This window comes from Lemur catta, chromosome 8 (genome assembly GCF_020740605.2).
Source record: "Lemur catta isolate mLemCat1 chromosome 8, mLemCat1.pri, whole genome shotgun sequence".
In the NCBI taxonomy this organism is placed as follows: domain Eukaryota; kingdom Metazoa; phylum Chordata; class Mammalia; order Primates; family Lemuridae; genus Lemur; species Lemur catta.
Genome location: NC_059135.1, coordinates 97,133,990 through 97,147,394, shown reverse-complemented (window position 1 = coordinate 97,147,394; position 13,405 = coordinate 97,133,990). Strand labels below are relative to the sequence as shown.

The following is a 13,405-nucleotide window of genomic DNA, read 5'->3' as shown; positions in this document are numbered from 1 at the left end:
GTCACAGCTTGTTTTCTGAGAAAGACAGAGTTCTGGAGGCATATCCTGGCATATTTGATGGATGTTGGTAGCTTGTCAACAAACTAGCTAAAAAAAGGGCTTCACTGAATAAAAGATTCCAAGCTCAAATCCCCAAGTGGGCTGAGGCAGGGCTCCCGTGTGGGCCGGTGACAAGGAGTCTGTTTCCTCACAGGCCAGAAAGCCGAAGCTCAAAGATGACAGGAGGAACTATCGATTCACCCTGAGACAATTAGTCCCACTTGGACTCTTCGCTTGTTCACAGTAAACATGATTTTCAATACAATTACATTTTGAAGCTTATGTCATGATACATTACATAAGAAAAATGATTATTATTCAGACCGTTCACTTGCTCTGAAGACCCGAGGGCTTTGGCTAGCAATCCACAAACCACCAAGGTTTCCACAGTCAGCTCAAATTTGCACAGATTCCCCCACCAATTCTGTGACTTTGCCAAGCCTTATCAGAAACTCTGATGACCTCAGATGAACTAAAAAAATCAGAGAAGTTTCCAAAGCTAACTGTGAAAAAGTTTAAGAATAGCTTTTCTTTCAAAATTTCTAACTTTCCTATGTATGTATGACAGCATGTGAAAAAAGCAAGATAGGTCTCAGGAAGACAACATGCAACACATTCAAAGTATAAGAAAAAACAAAATTCTGGATTTCAATTGTAACCTCAGCAGATACACATTTTAGCCCTAAGAGTCAGACTTGCCTTCCTATAACTTCTAGGTTTTTCAGATATTTCAGATGCATAGATCTCACTTTGCACGCTTAAGATTTGTAGCTCAACTGGACTGTTCACTAATTAGAAAGACGACAAAATAATGTATTGGAGAACTTCCATAGTAGACATCCTTTCATTCATTTACTCCTAAGTTCATTGGCAGGTATTGGGCATATTCTGTACTCTTTTTGGTCCTTGTACTGAGCTCTGAAATGCAAAGATGACGAAGACATGGGCCATGCCATCCAGGGACTCACACGCAATAATGTCCACGTAGCAAATGAATCACTGTGGTCCACAGTAGCGGGCAATAAAGGGACGCGATATTGCCATCCCCACAACTTAGCACCCAGATAAGGACTGTTGGGGGTGGAAAGGAGAGAAATAATAGAAATAACTAAACTGGTTATAGATCGGGATTGTAAGGAGCTGACTGGGACCAAGTCCCTCCAAGTGAAGGGTGCAGGGGGGCAGTAAGTGAGAAGTAAGTGGTCACTCCCACTAAGGTGAAGACAGGTTGGCAACAGGTTTCACAAAGGGGATGATGTTTCATGAGTCTTATTCCCAAGTTCACAGGAGGAAAAGGAACGCTCAAGGCAAAGGCTGGTACGGAGCAGCCAACCCTTGTTGTTAAAGCAGCGCATACAGTTATGAGACGATGAGCTGCTTCATGGTTTATCGGGTGGTAGGTGGTCTTCAACCCCATCTCACAATTGCTCCCTGGAAGGGCGTTCATGGGCGAGAGGCATCTAAATGGCAATGCCAAAATTGGAGAAGAGAGCTGTTATTTACCCTCTAGTACTAGTTGGTATGTTTTTCTATAAAAAGATTTTCTGTAAAAAATGGTTTTACATTTGGGAAAGTTGAACAGTCTTTGCTAATGCTTCTCCCTGGGCACAATCTGAGGAACTTAGCGCAGGTGGGCAGTGGGCAGCCAACAGAAAATCACTCCAGCCACCACTTCAACAGGGAGTAAATGTAAGACAAATTGTTGGAGGCGAGACCTTAACATTTTTGTGAAAACCCACTGATGCACAAAGTGATTGATCTAACTATTAGGTCATTTTCCCTTTTAAGGTTTCCTTTAAAACCACCACCATTAGCATACCGGTCATGGAGACCAGTCAAATCACACACTGGGTGGTGGGGCATTCATTCAGCAGGAATAATTGTTAGCTGTGGATTTTCCTCCTCCTGGCCAGCCTTACCAAAGACCTGGTTTCCTAAAGCTCTGTATTTACGAGCATTCATTTGCCTTTTGTAGCTTCTAAAAATCTGTGAGCTCCTAAAAGGCCGGAGTTTATTTTTATATCTCCAAACCCTAGCAGAGACGGGCCTCTGAGTTCTGTTTGCTGACTGTTGAAGGAGTCTTCAGATCCTCAGTCAGTCAGAAAAGTTAAAAAGACGTTATCGATTTAAGATAAAAGATCACAGTGTTTGTTACATAACATGTGGTTATCACACACACACAGATACACACACCACTATGTATTTGTCTCTTCATAGAAGACATGTTTTAGTCATTCCTATATGAATTAAAAATAAACAAAAAAAGGAGAGTAGACAGATCTCATTCATCGAGCAACCTAATTTTAAGACACGTCTGGGCCTCAGTTTCCTCATCTGCAGAATGAGGGAATTGCAGTGAATCTTGCATCATGTAGGTTTTTGCAGCTCTAAAATGCAATCATTTCCAAAGTGAAAATCAGAGCTCACATTGGACCTCCAAGCCCCCAGGTCTGACTGCTGCCATCCTGCCCCCTGCCAGAGCCCCACGGTTACAACTGCTACCAACTGGGCCTTCTGAAGCTCCCTGTGATAAGGCCATATGGGCCCTATCATGCCAAAGGTGAAATTTACAACTTCATGGGCGCTACCATGTATGACAAATGACCCCCAATGATGAGAACAAAAACAACGAGGGCAGCTGAAGCTGCAGTGACAAAGAGATTTATCTGGGAAAGGAGAATATGACTTCAGCTCTGAGGCTGATGAATTTTGGATAATACCACTTGGCAGTAATTAACCAAATAGGAGCAAGGTCTTATGTAGAAAGGAGTCAACCTGAGGTATAAAATGATGGTCGTAATTCCTAATGAGGCTGGGAAGCCTGACAGATCATTATACTTTATCAAAATTTATAATGCTTTTTAAAATTAATTAGCTTCTCATATTTAAAGAAATTCAAATAGAAGCCCTCGGACAAAACTCCAGGTAGCCTAAAGTCTCCAGATGGCCTGATGAAGGTGTTGAAACCCTTCTGGACCTGGTGTGTTTAAAAGCTGACCTTCCTTGGAGGTGCAGATCAGATGTGATCATGAATAAGGAAGAGAAGGAGAAATGGAAGGAAGGGTGGTGAGCAGCCTAAGTATCTGATGAAGGTAATGATCACAGTTAAAGCTTTTTGTATGCTTATCATATGCAAAGCACTGTGTCAAGCAATTGCATGAAAGAAGCAAGCACTATTATTTCCTCCTTTTTCATAGAAAAGGAAACTGGTATCCACAGAGGACCCAAGATTGCCCAAGATTATACAACTCGTAGGTGGTAAAGTCAAGTTTCCATCTTTGGTGGTTTGAGTTGACAGCCCGTAAATTTAACATTACTCTATACTGACTTAAACGTTTACAGATTTCATTGAAAATCTTTAAGATCAGGAATAACAGATGTGAAAATGACAGTGCAGACTAAGAATGAAATGTCAGAGTTATACAAGAAGTGAAGCTTGAGACAATAGCTTTGAGTTCTGGCTCCTGATCATAACTACCTACAAACTACAACAACAAAAAATACTTACATGAGTCCTGGTGACCCTATCCAGAGATTATGATTTAGTTGAAGTGTAGCCAGAGTAAGTACCTTAAAAAATATATATCAAGATGATTATTATGTAAAATTAGGTCTGAGAACTCAGGCAAGGAATAGAAGAGTGGAGGGGTGTTAGTCCAAGAGCTCCTAGCCCAGACAATAGCTAAAATTTATTCCTGAAGTGCCTTAGCTACATCTGTTCAGGCATTGTAGATTTATGACTTTGGTCTTGTGAATAAAAAATTAATTGGGGTAATAGAAGATTAATTAGGATATATTCCCTCCAAAAATATTTCAGATACCAACACTTGGCAATCTTAACAACACAGTGTATCATGGAAAACACGAGAATACAGAAACAACTCAGAAACAGGATCAACTCTGCCTCAGAAGAAGCCTACTGGTTGTGTGACTTTGGGGAAGTTGTTCACTCAACAAAGTCAATTACTATTGATTGAATGGGCCTTATTCTGCGCTGAGTACTGGGTATCTGTCCTTGGCTTCATGGAGCTCATAACCTGGTAGGCGAGACAGGTAATTTGCAATGGAATACACATGTAAATAGATATTCTAGGCAGGTCGGTAGGTACATAGGTAGGTAGATAGGTAGATCTGTCCACCTATATTTGGGAATAAATGCTGTGAAAGAAAAGAATGCTATGTTTGAATTAGAAAAACAAGAAAAGTACAAAAGTACATTATTTAAATTGGGAATCAATTGACAGCTCTCTGAGAAAAATGATACGAAAGCAGGGGCTGATTAAGAATTGAGCCAAATATGGGTGGGTGGGGGGACCCAGACAGAGGGAACAACAGTCTGTACCAGAGCCCTGAAATAGCAGAATGCCTGGCATGGCAAAGGGTGAGGCTGATGGCCCGCAAGCGTGAGTCCAGATTGGGGAGGGCATTGCTGGATGGTTGCAGTAGTAAGAGACCAGACACTAGAAGGCTTGTGCTTCCTGCACAGGGCTGTGCGTTTCTCCTGAGTGCAGTCAGAAGTCGTTGAAAGGTTTTCAGTAGGCAGTGGCTCAACTCTGTATTTTATGATGATCCTGCTGGCTATAGCAGGGATAATGGACTGAAAGAAGTGAGGAGTGAAAGTGAATTGTGGAGTTAAAAATTCAGGTGACAAAAGATATAATTGAACTGGGCTAGAGACTATGAAGATGAAAATAAATAGACATATTTGTGGCGATTTTTGGAAGCAATACTGATAGAACATGTTGATAGATTTATAATAGAAAGTTAGGGAGAAAGGAGATTTCAAAGACTTCCAGGTCTAGTTGGGGCAACTGGTAGTATTTACAGAGATGGGAAAACCATAGGAAGAAAACACTGTGTGCAGTTGGATGGTACAAGGCAATTGAGAGTTTACTCTAATATATGTTAAATTTGAGCTATTTGTGACATAAATCTAGATATCAATCAGGTAAACATACATATATTTTTAAAGTTCAGAAGAAATATTTGGCTTGTGATGAAATTTACTTTACTAAAAGTCACTTCACATTTATAAATTTTAATTTATTTTTCTATAATCTATAGGAATAACAATTCCTCCCGTAGAAGATTGCAGTGAGATTTGGAGTGTGTGTTGCACATAGTGTGTGTACTAAGTGACAGGAAGTGAGGGTGCTGATGACAATGACAGCATTTCTAATGGCAACTACTAATTTAACAAATTAGGGGAGATACTGGCTCTCTCCTCCAGAAAGGGTTGTGTTAATCAGAATTCAGGATAGTTCTCTTCACACCCCATCTCTTCCTCTCTTGTAGTGTCTACAGAAGATGCATTGTCTGTAAGGAATTCTCTACTGACATCTTTATTTCAGGTGTGTATCTTTCTATCCCTGACTCGATGATATAGCAGGATCCGTGTCCTTTATTTCCTTGGTTCACCCGGATGAGCATGTTTGGCCAAAGACAAATCAATTTGACAAGAGAGGTGCCATAGGAGAAAAAACTGTAATGGAGGAGTCTTCAATAATTCTTATGGGAAAATACTGTAGCAAGCTGGACTGCCAGCTCCCCACATATGGGAGATATGTAATAGTCAGAATGAACCTGACATATTTCAAGAAAAGGGTGTAACTTATTTGGAATAACTATCTGCAGGGATGTTCAAATCAATTTCTTGGCTTACCGTAGAATTATTTACTCCATGGAATTATTTAGTGGTGGTAACCTCAGCAGGAGTAAACCAGTGGGAGATGGCATGCTGTCCCCCCAAAGGAGAGAAACTGGAAGTGACAGGAAGCTGAGAGCAGAGCCTATGACAAACGAAGTGAAGACAACAGTAGACACAGGTTCAAGTGTGAGAGAGGGCCCCTGCCTACCAGAGAATATGGCTAATGTTTCCCAAAACAGGCAACATGTGGTGGCAACAGAGGAATTTCCTCTGTGGTTAGACGCCTACACTGGTATGAGCTGTCACTTACTAAGTACGGACAATTTGTTAATGCTCTGCTAAATGCTTTCTATATAATAATTTAAATAGTCATAGGTAGTCTTTAAAGTAATTACCACTGTCTTTTATAGATGAAGAAACAGAGGCTCAAAGAAGTGAAGAGCGTTTGCTGGAAGGCTCACCTTTTTAAGAGCAGATCACCTGCACAGACCCCGGCCAAGAGCACAGGAGTCTGCTGCTCTGGACGTCATTGTCACCACCCTAAAAAGACTGCCCTGGAGACATGAGGCAACAGCAACCTCAGTAAAGTGGAGCAGGCCAGTCTGGCATTTATAAGAAGGAGTGAAGAAAATGAAAGACAAAAAGAGTTTTAAAACAAAAAACAAAAATAGAGACTACTTTTACTTGTACATATATTAAAACGGAGTATATCAGAATAGGTTTATGAGGCTCCAAATATCCACAGTTTGAGAATTGCAACCATGGATAATTTAAATTACTTACTGAGGAGAAGTTGTTATATTTAAAGAAATCTGTGTACAAGAAACATTCTGATAAACTCATACTTTATAGTACCTATAATAGGGTGTGTGTGTGTGTGTGTGTGCGTGTGTGTGTGCGCGTGTATGGAAGGAGGCCACCTATTAGAAAGATGCTGTAATTTTTTAAAAACACAATAAAAATCTTTTAAAAATAAATAAGGATGGCTAACTCATCCTAAAAATCAGGTGCAAAAAATTAATTAATCACTAATTAAGTATTCCTGGAGCATTTAGCAGGTGTGAGACACTGATCTGGTCCCAAGGGACCGAGAGGTAGAACACGATGGCAATCTAGTGACGACACAGAGAGGCACCAGGAAATAATATCACAAGATGAGACCTGGGATCGAAGCATAACTCATGAGGGGTGCGGGTCCCAGGACAAAGTCCAAAATCAGAAAGACTTTAAACCTAGGTGATGTTTGAGCTGGGTGGTGAATGGCAATCAGGAGTCCTCCTGTGAAGGACAAAGATACTGCAGAGAAAGTCAGTGGCCAAATGACAACATGGAATTGGGCAAGAGACTCACAGTCCACACAGGGAACCATGCGTGTCCACGGGTGGAAGCTGGATGAGGGAGGTGTGGGGAATGACGGGGGCTGGAGCACAGAGGGACCTGAGAAGTGTGGACTCTTTCCAAGGCCAGAGGGGCCCATGAAGGGACATGTCAATGCTCCTTTCAGAAAGGTCCAGGAAGCAAGGAGACCGTGGGGCCAGCTAGCGAAGTGCCAGGTGAGGGAAAGTGAGGGACAGACGTGGCTGAAGACGGGCAGACTGAGGCACCGGGAAGCAGGACCAGCAGGACAGAGTGGCTGGGCTTGAAAAAGGAATCTGCAGACATGGGAGTTTTAAGCTAGGTTTGGAGAAAGAAAAACAAAGACAAACAAAACAAAATACAACTAAACAAGAGCCTCCATTTGGGGCCGACTCTGTAATGCTGACAGACGAACGAAAGGCACTAAGACTCCTCAGGTCCCAGTCTGCTTGGCCTTCTCCCACAGAGGGAATACTTCCAAACTGGAAGGGGGAGACTTCATTGGAAGGAAATTGCAGCCCAAGAGAGGTTAGAAAAGAGAACAGGCTGTCTAGTACCATCACTGACTGTGCTCCTGCAGCAGACGGATTCTGCCAGGAGCTACTGAAAGCGGGTCCCGACAGCATGGGAAATGCAAGAGCAGAGAGAGCTGGATACCTTCATCTCCACTTTCTCCTTCCTTGCTTCCCATACACTAAGCATAACAAAACCATGTGGTTGTCATCTTGCTTCCTATATGCCAGCCGCTCTGCTGCCTGCAGCTCCTTTTGCAGGCAAGTGACTTTTCAATTTCTGAGACTCAGCTAAGGTAGACGCCTTTGTCTGACTCTTCCTGATACAAACAGTAACACTCGCTTACTTTCTCCTCTCTGCCCCCTCTGCCCCCTTTAGAGATTCCTATCAGGCACATGTTAATCCCATATTGCATGTTTTTATTTGCATTCTGTTACCTATCCTAGACTATCAGCAAAGCCAGTCATTCTAGAATCACTGAACGTATCCTGTGTGCCCAGCACCATGACTGGCCCTGGGATACCTGTGAGGCACAGCTACCACCTTTGTGACGCCTGGAGTTGAGTCAGGGGAGGCAGATGTCAGACAAACAATTGCACAGTTAACTGATGAAATGCAATCATAAAAAAGTGCTTCAGATATAAATATAGGACTTAGAAAAGTCTAGAAAAAGGTCTTATTTTCCCTTAATTCCCTAGAGGCTTGCAGGATGTTTGGGATCCAAGGTGCTAAATGAATTTTGTCAAGTGAATGAATAAATAAGTAAATGAATTAATGAATGAATTAATTAACATGCTGATTTTTCCAAAATGGTAAACCTTTAAGTCTTACAAAATTATAGAGTGTAAGATTTCTATGCATCTTCAGCAACATAGTCAACTGGACTTTTGAGAAAAAGATTTCTAAGTCCATAAAAACAAAATTAGTTTCCTAGAAACTAAAATGGGTTTAACAAGAAGTAATTCCAGATGAACCAGGTTGCCTCAGCGGAGAGAATGAGGCTGGACTGATTTATGTATCTACCCTTTTAACAGATATGTCTAGAATGACTGTGCCTGTGAGGTGCTGGCCCTTTACAGACAAGGCTCCTGGGCTCATGGCACAAATGCTAGTGCAGGGACTCGGGGAGGTGAGTGACAAATAAGGAAGCAGCAAGAAACCCATGAGATCACGGTCTGTGGTAGGCACCACAAAGTGATGAAAATATGTCATCAAGCCATGGGCTAGTGGGTGCGCAGGAGGTAAGACAGGGGGCTTTAGAGGGACCCTCAGGATGGACTTCTCCAAACAGGTGACAGGAGAATAAAGAATCACATTGGCAGAAGGAGCCCACCACGTAAATTCTGGGAAAGATTGTTCTGTGCAGATTTTTACTTGCCAGTGAGGAGTCTCAATCTCATTTTAAGTATAGCAGGAAGGGGATGCTATGCTTTTATTTCTTCTTTGTAAAGAATATTTTGGAGATTGCAAAAAAAGAAAAAACGGGTTTGGGGAAATTGTGGTGTGGAAGCAGGGATTCCAGGTAGGAAGGAGGCTACTTAAAAAGAATAACAAAACAAAGTTATTTCAGTAGGTCAGATATACTCATAATTAGGAGATTTCTGCATCTAATTTCTCAATGCATACTGTATAATTTTCCAGAGTCAAATCATGTAAGCAGCAAAGTGGTTTTATGTTTCTTTTCCGGAAAAAAATAGTGCAATATAAAACACTTAATAAAAATGGCTTTAACAACAAAAAAAAAAAAAAAAGAAAGAAAGAAAAAAAGAACTCGAGGTGAGGACTGACAGAGGCATCTGTGTTTTGGAGGAAGGAACTGGCAGAACTACTGGGAACTGTGGCTAAGCTGCACAGAACAAGAGGGCATGGAAAGTAGGGAGCTTCCTGGGGTTTTGCTTAGGCAAGTGGACGGATAGTGGCGTCACTTGCCAAGATAGGGGCATGCGAAGAAGCAGGTTGTTGAGGGTACTGGTAACCAAGAGTTCCATTTTTCTTTGTAAATCTGAGATATCTGTTACACCTTCGAGGGGAAATATCAAGTAGGAAATTGCATATGTCATTCTAGAGGTCAGGCCAGGAGATGCAGATTGGGAGTGACCAGCATGTAGACGGTGTATAAATTCACAGAACTCTATAAGTTCATCAAAGCATGGGCTGTAGATGGAAAGTAGTAGAAGGCCTGAGATGGGGCCCTGGGAAGGAGTAGGGTTAACAAGTGAGTTAGAAGGAAAAGCGATGGCTATTTGAACCGAATACTGCTGAGAGGTTGAGTGAAGTACCCACTGGATTTGGCTTCGTGGAGGTCATGGTGATCTTGAGTGAAGTATTTTCTCTAGAACATTCTGAATTAGTCAAAGATCCCCCAGAGAAACAGGACCAGTAGGATGTGTATTATATAAGCAGATATATTAAGAGATTTAGTGTAAGGAAGAGTGTATGCGATTGTGGGATGGCTGAGCAAGTCTGAGACCCACAGCGCAGGTTGTCAGGAAGGAGCTGAAGCTGCAGTCCACAGGTGGAATCAGGGAAATCTCAATTTTCCTCCTGAAACATTTCCACTGATTGAATTAGTCCCACCCAAATTATTAGGATAATCTCCTTCACTTCAAGTCAAAGATTGTAGACATCAACCACATCACAGCAACACCTAGATCAGTGTTTGGCTGGATAACTGGGGACCATAGCCTGGCCTACCTGACACATTAAATTAGTCATCAGGTGTCCAAAATTGACTGGAATCAGTTGCAGTGTGAAGGGAGGTGAGCAGGTGGAGACAACAATTAAAGACAAGTCTTAGAGAGAAGCCATTGCCACTCTGGGAAGAGGAGAGGAGAGGTAGCTGCTCAATAGGGCATAGAGTTTTTGTTGTTGGTGGTGGTGGTTTTGGTAGCATATGCAGCAAAGTTTTATGTTTATAGGAACAATCCAATAAAAAAGTGGATATGATAATGCCAAAACGGAGGATCGGATTCAGAAGACGTGCTGCGGTGTTGGTTTTAGATAGGAGCTGAGAGATGTGTCCCCCACTCACCCCAAGGAAAAAGAAGTGCCAGAGCACCAGAGCTAGCTCTTGGAGACCACAGAGCACCTGCTTGGAGTTCACCCCCGAGAAGTGCGTCCTGCATCCAGCACCCCCCAAGGTGGGTAACTTCCCACTGCCAGCAAGGTCGACCTGAAGGCAATTCATCCCCTTGAAGGAAGTGGTAGACCTGGATCCTACAGGGGGTGAGGTAGAACTTGAGTATCTCAAAGCCAGGAGTTCTTAGGTTGGTCCAGAATTAAACTTTCTCAGATCTGTGACCCTCCTAACACTGGAAACCGTGGCTGCTATAATGGGCCTTGGTTTTTTTTTTTTTTTTTTGGAGGAGAGGGTCCCCTGCTGCTGTCAGATTCTCCAGGGGGTTCACCAGGAGAAAATGTTAAACACGCTGCTCACAGGTGTCTTTCCACCCTGCAGTCTATGATGGAACCGATGCTGTGACTCCTCTTTCTGTGTAAGCAGACTGTGGGTGAGCAACCGGGCACGCGAGACAGTGTCAACTGACCAGACTGGGAGGAAACTAAAGTGTGAAGAAATGTTAAAGAGTAATAGGATTTTCAGGCCAAAATGGAAGGCTGGCATAATGATATATATAAATGAGCTTTTTCATGTCAGCATAAAATCTTCCTACTGTATTTAAAAATAAACCTCTGAGCAGTGAAAATTGGTTATTAAAGGAGAGCTAACAAGAGAGTCAGGATGCCCCAGAGGTCCTGGGATAGGAAGCATATACCCTTGCAGGAATTCTGTGCCTTATGATACAGAGCTTAGAGTAGAAGACAATCCCTCCTGAAACCAATGGTTTGTTGATGCATCTGTTGTAAAATACATGTTTTGAAAGTGATTATTCAAGATTAATACCATCATCTCACCAGTGAATGCCCTCCTGCAGGACTTTATTTTTAGCAAATATTCTATGTCCACAGCTCACCTGGAGAGTTTGTTAACATTCAACTTTTTGGGTCCCCATTCTCAGAAATCATAACCTAGTATGTATGAGATGGAGCTGGGGAAATGCATCTTTTAAAAGATCACTTCACATGATCCTGATGCAGGCATTCAGTTGATCTCACTATGGAAAACAGTGGCATATCACCCATTAGGCACTCCTGTAACCAAAAATAGGCATCTCCTAAACTAATGTAGTTGAAAGTATTAGTGATCAAAAGTGTTTACACATCAGGCATCATTGAGTTTTAGCATATAAGAATGTCGCTGCTTACGGCAGAAAAACAATTTATTGTGATTCAATTTAAGGTCTCAGTACAAAGCCTACAGGGAGAATTATAGGGATGGCGACTTTCCCTGAATAATCTTGACTGCCAGTTCTACCCATGATCACAAGTTTCCTTATGTGTAAAATAGAGCTCTACTTTCAAATTCAGTACAAACAATTCACAGATGAATGGGTGGAGGGCGTAATTACAGGATGGAAGCTTCCCATGAGTTACACTGGGTTAAAATGTTCTTTCTCCTCCTCTTCTGGAACAAGTCAAGAAGGAGAACTTTTTTCCCTTGTGACTCTGGGGTGGTAGGGAGAAGACTTTATAATACCTCACCCCAATTCTGGGGAAGAACTGAGCTTAAATTTTTCTTTTATTGCTAAGGACAAATGATTGCTCAAACCCCAAGTGTACTTAATTTTGAACTTTTATATTATCACCTCCAAGTTTCTTCAGCCCTAAGTAGAAGAATTTTTCTACTTCTGGGTTGGATTTCACAGTTTCAAATATAAGCCAGTATATGTAAGTTATTAAAGTCTGGAAATAACCTTAACATAAGGTGATTATCATTCCCAGTGCAGCTAAACTGATATTCTGCGGACAGCGCCACTCACAGGCAGCAGTGTGAAAAGGTGTGGGTGGGCACTTACTGTAGGAACAGCCATAGACCTCGACCCTCATGCCGATTTTTCCACTTGGGTTCCACGCCAGGGGCACAAAGCGGACAAACCGGGCTCTCACCGAGTGCAGCAGCTTGTGGTGCACCACGCTGTCGGCATTCATGTTGCCTGCAAAGGTCTGTGGAGAAGAAGGGAGACCCAGTGAGCTCCATGACACAGGGGACTTCAATGGAGATCCACATATGTTGCTCCACAGTGTCCTTCTGAGGCAATCTTCAATCCCTCAGGTATTTCAAGGGAAATTTGACTTGGGTGAAAACACTGCATCATATGTTATATTTTTTTCGGAAATAATGTACATTATTCTTTAAGAAACTCCCTTTTTTGAATTTTATGAAGAAAGCAATCGTAGCAAGTCATAAGACATGGCACCTAAAAAGCTTTTCAAAGTTAACAATACAGTGAAGTTCTGATGTCCCTAACGCTCACAATCTCTGTGGAAGGGGAGGCAACTGACAGTCTGCTGTGAGAAGGAAAGGCTGTTATTGAGGTAGTTGTTACCATTAATTGGGACCGGTCACTGCACTAAGCACTCCCCATCTCCATTATCGCCATTTTGCAGATCAAAAACAAAAAACTGAAGCTTAGAGAGAGAAAGAGGGAAGGAAAAAAAAATCTCTGAATCAACCAGGTGGCTAGTAACTGGACTGCAATTTAGTTTTATTCCAAAGCCCATGTTCTTTCTACAGCCTCACACTCTTCAACTATTCCATTGTTGTCATGGGAGGGAGACAGTACAACCCAGATCTGTGTGTTGTTCATTTTCATATTTCCTTGTGAATTGTAAGCAAAGCAATACCCAGCTCAGGAGCTATTTCGTCCACTAACATTATGCTTTTACAGCTTTCATTTGGATGGATGATTATTGGGGAATTTTTTTTTCTGCAGATGGAATCCAAAGGCTCAC

General features: G+C 42.1%; 1 protein-coding gene across 2 annotated transcripts in view; it reads right to left on the bottom strand.

The window, feature by feature from the left end:
- Positions 1–13,405, bottom strand: part of CNTNAP5 (contactin associated protein family member 5) — a 773,538-nt gene that overhangs the window by 419,053 nt on the left and 341,080 nt on the right. For both annotated transcript variants that reach the window (XM_045559127.1, XM_045559128.1), the window contains exon 4: positions 12,469–12,616. In XM_045559127.1, coding sequence (XP_045415083.1) covers positions 12,469–12,616 — 148 coding nt within the window. The remainder of the gene's footprint in view (positions 1–12,468; positions 12,617–13,405) is intronic.